At 28.2% G+C, this 14,869-nt stretch overlaps 1 protein-coding gene across 2 annotated transcripts in view; it reads left to right on the top strand.

Moving 5' to 3' along the window:
* Positions 1-14,869, top strand: part of LOC145266837 (uncharacterized) — a 791,045-nt gene that overhangs the window by 730,094 nt on the left and 46,082 nt on the right. The window contains exon 8 of one of the 2 annotated variants that reach the window (XM_080122655.1): positions 8,772-8,846. The exons of the other annotated variant lie outside the window; for it this stretch is intronic. Within the exon in view, the coding sequence (XP_079978781.1) occupies positions 8,772-8,846 (75 nt within the window). The remainder of the gene's footprint in view (positions 1-8,771; positions 8,847-14,869) is intronic. 2 annotated transcript variants of the gene reach the window in all.

The following is a 14,869-nucleotide window of genomic DNA, read 5'->3' as shown; positions in this document are numbered from 1 at the left end:
AAAGAGAAAAGATATAAAATTGATATGATTCAAGGGTGCTGGGAAGAAGGTAGGATCTCTCTACCATGCTAGAAAGCTACTTACGCCTGGAAGTATCCTGTACCTCTATAAGACCACCATTCGCCCATGTATGGAGTATTGTTGTCACATTTGGGCTGGTACATCTGCTACTAGTCTCTCACCTCTGGACAGGGTTCGAAAGAGAGTCGCCAACCTGATAGGTCCTGAACTGTCATTTAAGCTTCAGTATCTGTCCCATCGACGAAATGTTGCATCCCTCTGCCTGTTCTACAAGTACTTTAATGGTGAATGCTCTGAGGAACTACAAGTACTTGTGTCCCCTCGACGTAAATATCTCCAACAAACCCGACAAGCAACTAATCCCACCCCTACAGAGTAGAGATAGATAGCATGGCAATTTTGCATTAATGTTTAGCCCAGTTTTTCTTATCCTATAATAATCGTTTATATTTTGTTAATATACAGGGTGTTCAAAAAGTCACTGAAGGGTTTTGAACGTAAATAGATTCTTTATTTTTGATTATATCATTCTGTAATTTGAACACAATCTGACTAAGTCATTGAGAATTTTTTTAAAAAGATGTAACATTCAAACAATCTTTATTTATGAAAAATGATGTCTTTATAATGTTGTCCATTTTCAGCTTCGCATATTTGTGCTCTTTCTGAAACATTATTCATGGCAGATTGCAGAATCTCTGCATTGCGATTTAACTCTCTTATTTCATTCCTGATGTTTTCCTTCATTTTTGCAGGGTTTCGCATTTGCCGTTTCGAGGTCTGTTCTACTATTCATGTCCTGCTTATTATAGCTGTGCTTCAAGTCATTTTCAGTAGATTCCACATATGATATATTATTCATTGGAATGTATAAGACACTCATTAATTGGTCAGTAGTTGTCTCCCTTTACTTTTTAAGAGTTATATGATAATTCAATCACTTCTTCCTTTAGTAGAAAATCAACTGAAACACTATATTCTCTTTTATCTTTTTATCTTTTACCTTACAAACTTGGACATCAACTTGAATGCATTGTGACAAAAAAAAAAAGAACAGAAGGCTGTCGTAGGCAGCTATTCGCTTTTTACCAGTTTCCCTACTAGGTTTGATGTGCATTGATTGCCTGTCACAAAGCCTACAGGAGGTGTTCACATGTAAACACCATTCCTTTTACGTTGAATCTTTGGAGACAAGCGTGCACAAGTTGTAACCTGAACACTCTCCATTAAGATAAGTTCTTGAAATGCCTCTTTCTCTACGTTCACAATTCTCTGTTAAATATCGTTCTTAACTCAAGTTTCAGTATTTAACTGAGTAAAATCTCTTCTTACTGTCTTGATTCTGAACATTTTCATCTTTTGTTATTTACGTAATTTATATATATTTTTAAAAATTTATTTTGGATGTCATTTTCTCAACGTTTCAGCTGTTGTTCTTCATCAGGTGTCTTTTGTTCTTAGCGGTTTGAAATTCACAGCCTGATTTTTATCTTTGTACTTATGAATGAAATTAATTCCCCAAACAGGATAGGAATCCTTATGAAGATTAAAATCAAGATAAAATGATATTTAACCTTACATCTAGATTCCTTATTCCAATTTTGATCAAAATCGTTTACATACGAGGCGCCTTAAATAAGTTTCCAGACTTTTTTGTATGGACACTTTTATTGATAGTACACACATGAAACACTAGTCCTCTTCGAAGTTATCTCCTTTGGCTGCAATGCCCTTGTTGTACCGTTCCAATCACTTCTGGAAGACTCCCATGGAAATCCTCTTGTGTGTGTGTGTGTATGTGTGTGGAATAGCATTAACCCTATTTGGGTTTAACCAGCTTCCTCCGAAGGAGGAAGATCGATGGGAGTATGAAATTCACAAACGGTCTCCAATCGCATTAGGGGAGATGATAACATTAGGTTTTTGTAACTCTTGCAGGGAGATGCCGACGTCCTCCCACCTACAGCACCTGGAATTCCCAAATTGGTCACCCATTTTAATAATGACCAGGCTCAACGTTGCTTAACTTTGGTGATCTGACGGGAACTGGTGTGTCAATGTGATTATGCTGTCTTCTTGTGTGAGCATGTCAATGATCCTTATCACAGCCGATTTTATCTCCTCAATTGTCTCATAATAACAGCTTCCTTGAGTTTTTCCTTGAGCTTAGGGAATAATCAAAAGTCACAGGGGACAAGGTCTGGACTATAGGGAGGCTGAGGAACTGTCTTCATGCCTGTCTTGATCAAATAGTCTGTGACAAGGATGGAGGTGTGGACTGGTGCATTGCCTTGGTGGAAATGACATTAGCCTGATTCGAAGAGTGCTGGCTTCCTGCGACAGAATCTCTTTCTGAACTCCCTAAAAATCTCAACATAGTATTCCTTGTTAACTATCTGTCCAGTGGGAATCCAGTGCATGTACATCATTGAAATTCAAGGGATCTTGCAGAAATGGTGTCTAATTACTATGGATCAAATTCAATGCAAATCTGAAATATTTTAATTTTCAAATAGGAGGTTATACCCATATTATGCCCTTAAAAAGCCTTTGAAATACTTTTTAAAATCCTGGAATTTTGAAATATCAATTGATGTCTATTATCTGTTGTTAAAATGCGACCAAATTCTGAGGTATTCAAATTTTTATAAAGGGCTTCTACTCTCTTTTACCTCTTGGCATAAAACAAAATAAAACTAAATATAGCATCCATTATGAACCCTTACAATTAACAATTCATAATAATCGGTTAATTAGTTTAAGAGTGTAATCCTTTCCATACAAATACATAAACTAGTACACATAGTTTATATAACGAGATATTCTGATATTTCATAATCTATTCATAAGTCATTTACTTTTCTTAGAAACTATTAGATGCAAAATTTTTGAAAAAAATACATTTGTTTTATCTTTCTTAAATGATTGCAGATGGTTCTATGCATGGAACTGGTATACCGAATAATATTTATTGGTGATCATTTTTATTATTATTTTATTAATCCATATTTAGCATAATGATTGTAATTGGCCAAAATACTGAGATTCAATCCTAAAGTCATACCAGACTTAAAAAATGGTACTTGATGCCCCCTTTCTAAGCACCTAGCATTAAAAGGGTAGGATCAAGGGTAAGTGGAGCAATTAAAAAAAGGAATGGCAACCTACTCTACATCTTAGTGTAGTTCCGAATGAAAAGAGACACTACTTACTATTAACTTTGTAAAGCTTAATATTTCAGAATATGTACTCTCCTCAGTGAGAGCCACAAACCCGTGTAACTGTCCAGTCTTTCACCTGCATTCAACACTAACCGTTTTTAACTTTGCGTTCGTGGAGAGGCAAGTTAATAGGGACGCATGTAAAATTAAAAACTAGGACAAATGTAGAAAATATGATTGGCAATAATTTGCGGATAAAGTTTCTGATGGCGAAGTATCCCTTGTGACTTTAACAATGATCGCAGAAAATAAAGGTTGGTAGTTTTGCTTTTTTATTTGATTTGATTACTAATAGAAAAATGAATTCATATATTATAAAATATGTTGTTACTTTTTAAATATTTTTTAAAACTAAAATCCCTGTATTCATATTATAAAGTGTGATGCCCCCTTTCGTCCTCCCCCCAAAACATGACACCCACGAAGTTTTGTTTTTTTATAAAATCTGCAATTCTTTCTGCGATGAAGCAATATATGGTTCAATTAAATTTCAGTTTTTGCCTGACTAATCCACTAAGTTTCAGTTTTGAATATCCAACAGTCTCTCAACACTCATATGCAAATATGTGTTATAAGTATCCATGGATATAACATGCAACATTGTCAAACACTTTTATGCACTCCCCTTTTGTCTCATCCTGTCAAAATCATTGTTCACCTATCAAAAAATCTTGTTTGTCTACCCAAAACTGACCAAAACTCCATAATGACCACTATGTTGCTCTCACTATTGATTATAACCAAACATTTATTCCCTTTTTCAAACGAATAAGAACCAATAATCCCACATTTTGATATGATAACCTACGTAAGTTGGAGTGCAGTGGCTTTTATAATCTTCTGGTATGGTTACGACTCCCCTTACATAAGGTGACTAATTGGAATGGATTTGGAGAAAATTTGGTGATGGTCTCATGAGTAAGATGTGTAATCCTGAATGAGCTTTAAACATTTAGAGCATTTTATACAAGAATTACATTATAGATAAAAAAATTCAGTAAATACAAATTTGAATAGTAATAGAATAACGACTGTTGAACATTTATTGCTAAAACTTGGTGGACAAGTCAGGACTAGACTGAAATTTATTTGTAACAAATATGCAGTAAGGATTGTGAATTTTAGTACCGAATTCATGGGTGTATTTTAAACAAGATTTGCATTATATACCAAAAATGCGGTAAGTACAAATTCAACAAGAAATTAGCATCAAACTTATATTTAACATAACTGATAGCATTGAAGGATTATGTTTTCTTTTAAAAGAAAATTGTAATCGAAATTGATTTAACGTCAATCTACGTTCATTTCAATAATGGTGGACTAGAGAGAAAAAAATATAAAACCAAACATATCTTTTTCTAACGCCATCCTTGACAATGGGATTTTAATCCCAAAAATTCAAATTCCATGCTAACAACACCCTGTACACTCAATAGGTAATAAAGATAATTACTGAAAAAGATATTATTCAGTATTTTCAAATACTTGTAAAAGCGCACAAGCGGCGGAGGAAAAAAAAATTACATTATATTGCTTTCAAAAATAAAACATCCTTTGACATTACACACAATGTTTTAAGCAAACTACAACATCCTCCACACACACACACACACACACACACACACACACACACACACACACACACACATATATATATATATATTTATATATATATATATATATATATATATATATATATATATATATATATATATATATATATATATAGTGAAATCCCGGGATACGACATAAAAATTAGTAACAAAATACAGTATAGTATATAATACACATGTATATAATCAAAGAACATTATAAATAACACCGTAAAGCAGGGCAAATATCGCAACCAGGGGCTGGAAAAAGATCGTATTGCACATCGTAACCTGAAAACGTATCCTAGGACTACCGTATCCCGGGGTTCTTCTGCATATATATATATATATATATATATATATATATATATATATATATATATATATATTTGTGTGTGTGTGTGTGTGTGTGTGTGTGTGTCTGTGTCTGTGTGTGTCTGTGTGTGTGTAGTAAATACTAGCAAATATACAAGTAAAGAATGTACTTGCTAATAGCAGGATAATATGTACATAATAAAAAAAATTACCTTAGAAAATCATCATTTTTCTTTTAATGTTTCGACTAATAATAACGACTGCATCAGGATAAAATAAATATTTATATTTACAAGCTATTAATGACGTCGATTTATCAGAGTGAATACAAACAAAGAATTACGAAAAAACGGATCAGAATTCAGTTTTCTGAAAATGTTTTGATTAATTATTTTAGACAATCTGTTAATAAGAGTACACAAGTGTAAACTCGTTTTCATGCTGATGTCAGCCTTTGTGGAGGGGGGGGGAACACTGCTGTAGTTTTGGCAGCAATCGTTTTATACGAATTGATGATGCTGAAAACGGTTTTTTTCATTTAATCCTTTGTGTCGTTTGCTTTTTTGTATTCTGTTTGTGTCTTTCATGTTTTGTTATAAAATTAAAAACAAAAAAAAAACGAATAGTAAAATGCCAATTACTAACTGACAATATAGAAAAAAATGGCTGTCATAAATTAACTTTGAAATATTATTTTCAAAATAATTCTATGTTTAAATACGAGGCATGAATCAGTTTTTGTGTTTACAAAATTGTATTATCCCAAGGTGTTTATATCTCATAACAATGTTATATTAATTTCAAAGAAATGTTGCAGAGGAAAAGTTTCTAAAAATTCAATGATGATATTTGGGAAAAAAAAAATTATATCACTTTTCAGTTAACTATTTTCTGTCATTATAGAAAAAAATATATATGGAAAAAAAAATTAATCTAGGGATGGATAATGAAAGAAAAGTAATTTCTTTGAAACAAAAAATGAATTTTTAATAAAAAAAATTGAAAAACACTGAAAAGAAAACGCCAAGAGATCAGATAATTTTCCGATTTTAATGAAGATTTTGGTATTTATTAATTAATAGATGAATGCTAATATAAGGTATTTATTTTCTAAAAAAACAAAAACAAAAACAAAAGTCATCCATTTACTTTAAGGACGAAATACTTTTTTTTTTACATCATATAGTCCCAGCTCATCAAGGCCTGAAGGCCACTCATGGATAAAGGTTAATGGGTACCGTAATGGAAATTTGATAACTTTTTTAGAGGACGACTCTTCAAGAACCTGTTTACATTAGACTTGAAAAGGATCAAGTTATAATGAACCGGGAAGCAGCCTTATGATATTGTGTTCCACAGACGGACAGTTCTAGGAAAAAACTCTGTTCATGGAATTTTCGCTTAGATGTAAGCACAAATAGGAAGTAAGGGAAATTGCTGATCGTTGTTATAGCTAGTTGGGTGTTTGCCGCAAAAGACTTACTGACGTGAGGATCATAGAGTGAAGCTCAGTCGAGCATCTGCTATTGAAATAACGTTAGAGAAGAGAGAGGCTTGCAACGTTTCTTCTATGAAAAAGAGGGTATCGTCCATCAGATTTCAAAATTGGTTTTGTACCCTGTCGAGGCAGGATAGGTTTTCTCTGTGCAGCTCCTTCCCAGATGTAGTAACAGTACACCATCTTAAGGCGTATTTGGCTCTTATTGGGGTAGAGGATTGCATGGGAAGTGAGATCTCTACTGGAGCAGTAAAATGATACAACCATTTTCTCTGCGATCTTGGTAACAGATTTGATGAGTATGTTCCATTTCAGATCAAGAGTGACGGTCACTCTCAGAAGCTTGTCAAGATATGGTGCTCCATAATACAAGAGCCATTCATTTCAACTGGGGCGTGACTGGGGTCAGAGCATTGATGATGGAGAGAGAAAGCTCAGTTTTAGATGCATTAAAATTAATCAGCTACCTTTTTCCCATTGCACCAAAAGAGAGAGATAATCAGAAAGATCTTGGTCATTAGTGGCCTTTGAAGTGTTGTCCTAAATGATAGTGTCATCTGCATAAATGTCTATGAATGATCTAGGAATGTAGTTTGTCAGATCATTGATGAAGATCAAAAAGAGAATTGGGCCCAAGATGGAACCTTGAGGGACACCAGTATTGATATTATAATCTTCTGATTATTACCCATTGACGACTACTATCATAGACCTGTCAGAGAGAAAGGATTTTATAATTGAGAGGACATTTCCATCTATGAAATAGCTGGAAATCTTGTGAAGTAGACTTTTATGGCATGCCTTATCAAAAGCTTTTGATATGTCAAGAGTAATTGCTCTAAAAACTAAGCCCCCCCCCCTTAAAAGATTCACTAATCCTGTATGATATTACAGTCAGCACATTAGTTGTAGATTTAGCAGAACGTAAACCATATTGCATGTCACTAAGTAGTTTATTTTTGCTGAGGTAGTTACCCCATTTCAACGACGAAATACTTTACCTGTTATCAAAGACAAAATACATCTTATGAGAATCATTGTCAAAACGCAGTTATCACATAAGATAAGACCACAAAAGTGTGAACAAAAAACATTCAAAATTCTCGAGATATTTTTTTTATTTTAATATATAATTTTTCGATTTTTAGTACAATTTTCTAATTTAAATGGCCTAAAAACTTATAACTTTAAAACATAAGATAAACATTTTACATTAACAAATATTAATTAATAAATACTAACATTTTTATTAATATCGGAAGATCCTCTGATTTTTGGTGGATTGTTTTTCAATCAGACTTATTCATTTTTGGTAAAAAAAAAAAAATGAAATGCCTTCACTTTCATCGCCCGTTCATAAAGGCTGTATCATAAAATATATGAATGGTTTATACATATCAGTCTAAAAAGCATAATCGATACCAATCAAAATATTTTATGGTAATGAAATCGATTACAAAGCTAACATAAATCATTAAACTTGTTTTAAAGAACAGTTTTAGTTTGTTTCCAAGAAGCAGAGACGATTCTTACCTTCTTTCATCGGAGATTTCCAAACGCTATCAAATTCATGCTTTAAAATATGTTTCACTTCATTCTTCTTCCTCAACATTTTTCTTATTTTAGATAAACTGAATGAATAGAAATACATTTTGAGTTTTCTGAAATCAATTATTATTTTTCAATTATAAGACTTATTTATACTTATCAATACTTAAACTGAACGAATACAAATATATTTTGAGCTTTATTAAATCAATTTCTATTTTGTAAGAAGAAAATTATTTATTCTTATCAATTATTATTATTCAATTATAAAACTTATTTTCCTTTAAGTAGATTTTATTTTTTCTAAATACATAATTAAATTATAATTATTTTAATTGATAGACGAGTATGAAATAATGTTTGATTCCTTTTACCTAAAATAATGCGTGTCTAATCTTTCAGCAGTTCATAAACGATCTTCAGGCATAGTATTCTTTTTATTACTTTTTGTTCTAAAGAATTCAAAGAAGTAGTATTTTAATTGAAACATTCATAAAACTGAATGGATTCTTGAAGTCTTTGTTGTGCAAACAACTTATTTTACTATGGACCACCTTTCCTTTCCAATTGTAGGGCATAGGAAATGCAGGGCTGGACCCAATGATCCGTGGCGTCTATATATCCATCCCGCACGCCCAATACCAGCAGGTTTGCCTGTTTCCCCAATATCCCATATTTTGTAAAGTGGTCTGTGCACATTGAACCCAAACGCTTACATCAAACTAATGATTTAATATGCTTTCAAGATATGCTTTCTTTTTTTATACTTTTTTTATTTGGCTACAGCTTGAAAAATAACCTGTAATCACAAAGAATGAGAGAAAAAAACGTTTGAATTAAATCGTTTATGTGAATCTCAATCGAAAGCAGCTTGAATTAAATTGTATAAAATCGATATTCAGTTCGATACATGATTATATCAGCATTAAAAATTAGACCAATTCTTGTGGAGTGTAATTTTATGGATTTTCCTCAGAATGAATTCTTGTAATCTTTTTAGGAAAACGATGTCTTTGTTTCTGGAACATTCCATTGTTTTGTTAGATTCACTTGTGCAAAATTTATGCACATATTGTTGACAAAAATTGTTGAGAAAAAATTGTTGAGAAAAAATTGTTGACAAAAACGAAGTGAGTTTATCAAAATATGACATTGTTCCAAAAATGATGATGTCTGATTCATTTTGCGGAAAGACAAATGTGCCATTTGATCATATTATATCGCAATTAGATATATGATGTAAATGGTATTCTTTAAATATTTGTTCAAGTCTGCTGAATTATAAATAGAAGATTCCTGTTGAAAAATTGCGAGTAAATCTTTCTACTTTTCATAAAAAATATACATTTCTGAAATAATTTTCATTTTATGCAAGAGAATATATTTTACAGATGTAATAGATTTTTCAAAATATTTTATTAGATAAAATAGTTTTTCAAAAGATTTTAGTAAATAAAATAGTTTTTCAAAATATTTTAGTAAATAAAATAGTTTTTCAAAATATTTTAGTAAATAAAATACTTTTTCAAAATATTTTAGTAAATAAAATACTTTTTCAAAATATTTTAGTAAGTAAAATACTTTTTCAAAAGATTTTAGTAAGTAAAATACTTTTTCAAAAGATTTTAGTAAATAAAATACTTTTTCAAAATATTTTAGTAAATAAAATAGTTTTTCAAAATATTTTAGTAAGTAAAATAGTTTTTCAAAATATTTTAGTAAATAAAATACTTTTTCAAAATATTTTAGTAAATAAAATACTTTTTCAAAATATTTTAGTAAATAAAATACTTTTTCAAAATATTTTAGTAAATAAAATACTTTTTCAAAATATTTTAGTAAATAAAATACTTTTTCAAAATATTTTAGTAAATAAAATACTTTTTCAAAATATTTTAGTAAATAAAATACTTTTTCAAAATATTTTAGTAAATAAAATACTTTTTCAAAATATTTTAGTAAATAAAATAGTTTTTCAAAATATTTTACAAGATAAAATACTTTTTCAAAACATTTTACTAGATAAAATATTTTTCAAAATATTTTATTAGATAAAATACTTTTTCAAAACATTTTACTAGATAAAATATTTTTCAAAAGATTTTACAAGATAAAATAGTTTTCTAAAATATTTTACTAGATAAAATACTTTTTCAAAAGATTTCACAAGATAAAATAGTTTTCTAAAATATTTTACTAGATAAAATAGTTTTAAAAAATATTTTATTAGATAGAGTACTTTTTTCAAAATATCTTACAAGATCAAATTGTTTTTCACGATATTTTACTAGATAAAATAGTTTCTTTAAAGTATTTTACCACATAAAATAGTTTCAAAATATTTTACTAGCTAGAGTAGTTTTTTAAAATATTTTACTGGATAAAATAGTTTTCTTCAAAATATGTTGCAAGATAAAATAGTTGCTTTAAATATTTTACTAGATAAAATAGTTTTTCTAAAATATTTTAATAAATAAAATAGCTTTTCAAAATATTTTACTGCATAAAATAGTTTAAAAAGATTGTACTATATATAATAGCTCTCCAAAAATTCTTTACTAAATAAAATAGTTTTCAAAAAAATTTTACTAGTTAAAATAGTTTAGCAAAATACTTTACTCAATAAAATAGTCTTTCAAAGTGTTACGTTCAATCTCCCAATTAGCCCCAAAATTCTTGCACCTATTTCTTACTTACTTACTCCAATGGGTCAATCATAATGACGCATCAACACCACGTGATCTCACTTTTAACTTTTGTTCTTATCTGTTGTTTCAGTTTACTTCAGCCGAAGTTCTGGGGCTAACACTGAATATCTATATGAAATACTGAGTTAGTACATAAGCTAAGAGCATTATTTCTATCTCACTCAATAGATCACTTCTAGATGTTATACTATATCTTTTGTTTTAGTCTCTTGGGTTTACTGGATTCTAGGACAAGAATTCATCTAGTCTGCTGGGGTATCAAGCTTCGTGTTACAACTTAAGGTAACATCACTTGGAAAAGGTGCAGCATTCCTCATAAAAGCCAGTTTGGGTTATCTAAACCGAGAAGATCTTATTTGGGCTGCGAATAGGATTTAATTTTGAATATTTGGACAAGATTTACTTGTAGAGAAAACTATACTCATGCTAGATTATCCTGACGAATAGATACTCGAGGATAGTGTCTAGTAGGCATTCAATTTCTCTCCAGAAGGCATTAAGATCTGTATTACAAATGCTGCATTGAATTTACTTTTTTAAAATAAAGATCAAAATTATATATATATATATATATATATATATATATATATATATATATATATATATATATATATATATATATATATATATATATAAAGGGGATTAGAACAACAGTCTAAAGAGCAGAGTATATTTTAATGTATTAGTAAATTCATTAATACAATTAAAATAAAATAAAAGAAAACAGTGCTCGTTGTAATGTAGATATATAATAAGCTCGATAGGCATATATGTCCTAGAGCTATTTTAATATTGAGTAAGATGATTGATAATTTGTAATTACAATAAAAAAATTCATAAACTGCATTTAACAAAAAAATTCATAAACTACATTTAACAAAAAAATTCATAAACTACATTTAACAAAAGAATTCATAAACTACATTTAACAAAAAAATTCATAAACTAATTTAACAAAAAAATTCATAAACTACATTTAACAAAAAAATTCATAAACTACATTTAACAAAAGAATTCATGAACTACATTTAACAAAAGAATTCATAAACTACATTAAAAAAAAATTCATCAACTACATTTAACAAAAGAATTCATAAACTACATTAAAAAAAAATTCATAAACTACATTTAACAAAAAATTCATAAACTACGTTTAATAAAAAAATTCATAAACTACATTTAACAAAGAAATTCATAAACTATATTCAACAAAAAAATTCATGAACTAAATTTAACAAAAAATTCATAAACTACATTTAAAAAAAAATTCATAAACTACATTTAACAAAAAAATTCATAAATTACATTTAACAAAAAATTCATAAACTATATTTAACAAAAAAAATCATAAACTACATTTAACATCCCACTGACAATGATACTTCCGAGCTTTAAAAGGCGAACCATTAAAAATACTTTTGCCTTACTTTTTAAAAAATGCTAATTTTATTTTTGGTGTCTTTAAAAAAAAAACACTCAATATTTTTGCTGATGAGGAGACTTTGTTTCAAAAAACTAAATGATAAAATTATTGTTCCAAGACTTATTGTCTATCTCAATAAAAACATCGTTTCCGAAACGATCATACAATTTATTGATTTTTTTTGTTCTTTCTTGTGAAACGGATTTTTAATTTTTAATTTTAATTACAAATTATCAATCATCTTACTCAATATATATATATATATATATATATATATATATATATATATATATATATATATATATATATATATATATATATATACACACACATATATATATATACATATACATAAGTATGCATATATATATATATCCCAAATTTTTCAAAATGGCATTTTAAGCAGTTATTAACCCTTTTTAAAATCAGCATTCATTTATTAATAAAATTCTAAATTTATTTTTCTTCCATAATTAAAATTATTTATTTTTCATTTTTTATCTTATCTTATTTCTTTACTATTCGGACGTATTTCATAACATTTTACTTTATATATTAACATTTCTTAGTTTTGTTACTAACCAGAGTGCCCCCCTTTGGGGAGCTGGTTTCCTCCCCCACACATTAAAAACCGACTGTGTGTCTAACTCTGCCCTCGTGACGAGGCAAGTGAACAAATTTACATTTCTTGCACGAATCCTAATTCAGCATTGTAATCAGAATTTTTGCACATCATATCAAACTTTGTTGTTCAAAAGTAAAATAAAAAGTTCAAAGGTTTTTTTTTTTTCATAAACTCATCTAATTGCATAAAAAATTAATTTCACAGACAAAAAAATTTTTTAGTTTTCTCCCTCTCACTTCCAGATATCTTCATCTCCATTCATAGAGTCAAAACAATAACATCTCATGATCGCTAGATGTCGGCAGTACTCAATAATTGAACTTTTCGTATGTATTAGCGTATCAGACTTTGATTCAACTTCCTTACCAAACTTAGTTTTAAGGTAATTTTTACAAAACAATTGCGGTCATGTAAGGGTCTGGAAGAAAGACACAACTCGGTATTTAGCGGAAACAAAACATATTGCTCAGAAAAGCAAACTCAACAAATAAAGAGTGTAGTTATAGACTGCTAAGTGCATATGACTTGTGTGCTAACGACGTATTCTCCCGGTCTTTATAATAAGTAATAGAAGTGGCTTCAAAATAAATGTTTTCATTTCATTTTGCACAGTAAATGAGATACGCCTGGATCAAAAGCAAACACATAACTGCACATTTCAGATTAGATTCTCAATTTATTATATGTTTTTGATGGTGATGATGATGATGATGATGATGATGATGATGATAATAATAATAATTATTAATAATAATAATAATTTTAATAATAAATGATAATATTAATTATAAAAATAATATTAAGGAAAATAATGATGATAATAATTTTTAAAATAATGATAATAATATCAATGATAATAATATTAATAATAGAATTATTAATTATAATATCATTAATAGTAATCATTTTAATAATATTAATAATTTTGATAATGATAATAATAGTAAATACTACTACTGCTACTACTACTACTACTACTACTACTACTAATAATAATAATAATAATTTTAATAACAATAATAATAATAACTTTAATAATAATAATAGTAATAATAATAATTTTAATAACAATAATAATAATAACTTTAATAATAATAATAATAATAATAATAATTTTAATAACAATAATAATAATAATAATAATAATAATTTTAATAACAATAATAATAATAACTTTAATAATAATAATAATAATAATAATAATAATTTTAATAACAATAATAATAATAACTTTAATAATAATAATAATAATAATAATAATAATAATAATAATAATAATAATAATAATAATAATAATAATAATTTTAATAACAATAATAATAACTTTAATAATAATAACTTTAATAATAATAATAATAATAATAATAATAATAATAATAATAATAATAATAATAATAATAATAATTGCAAGAACTAAGTAGATTAATATTCTGGTGTATTTATAAAATAAAATTGCCTTGGATTTGATTTTATATAAATGCATTTTACAGTTTTAAGCTCGTCTGACATAGAAAGATGTTTTAAGAATTTAAAACTTTGCCCTAATTAGCATTTGAACTGGTATATTCAACGTTGATTCTGCCGATTCTTTTATTATTAGTGTTTCCTGTATTGACGCTATAATAACTAGAATCTATTTAATGTAGTTCTTCCCATACGGTTGGTAATATGTAAACATTTTTCGATTATGACAAAAAAAATCCAAATCATCGAAATGAATAACATATTTTTAATTGGGGAATATAAAAAGATTTATCTCCTTTCTACAACTTTTTTCTATTTCTTTTTCTCTATCAATTTTAAAAAATGGGAAACCAAATTGTTTTTAAAATTAAATGAATTCACTGCATCCCGGGCAACGTCAGATAGGGACAGATAGCTTTGAATAGAATAAGACTTTGATAATTGATTAATT

This window comes from Euprymna scolopes, chromosome 4 (genome assembly GCF_053919585.1).
Source record: "Euprymna scolopes isolate OS-2025 chromosome 4, ASM5391958v1, whole genome shotgun sequence".
Taxonomy (NCBI): Eukaryota; Metazoa; Mollusca; class Cephalopoda; order Sepiida; family Sepiolidae; genus Euprymna; species Euprymna scolopes.
The sequence above is the reverse complement of the archived record's forward strand: the minus strand, read 5'-3'. Positions and strand labels throughout refer to the sequence as shown.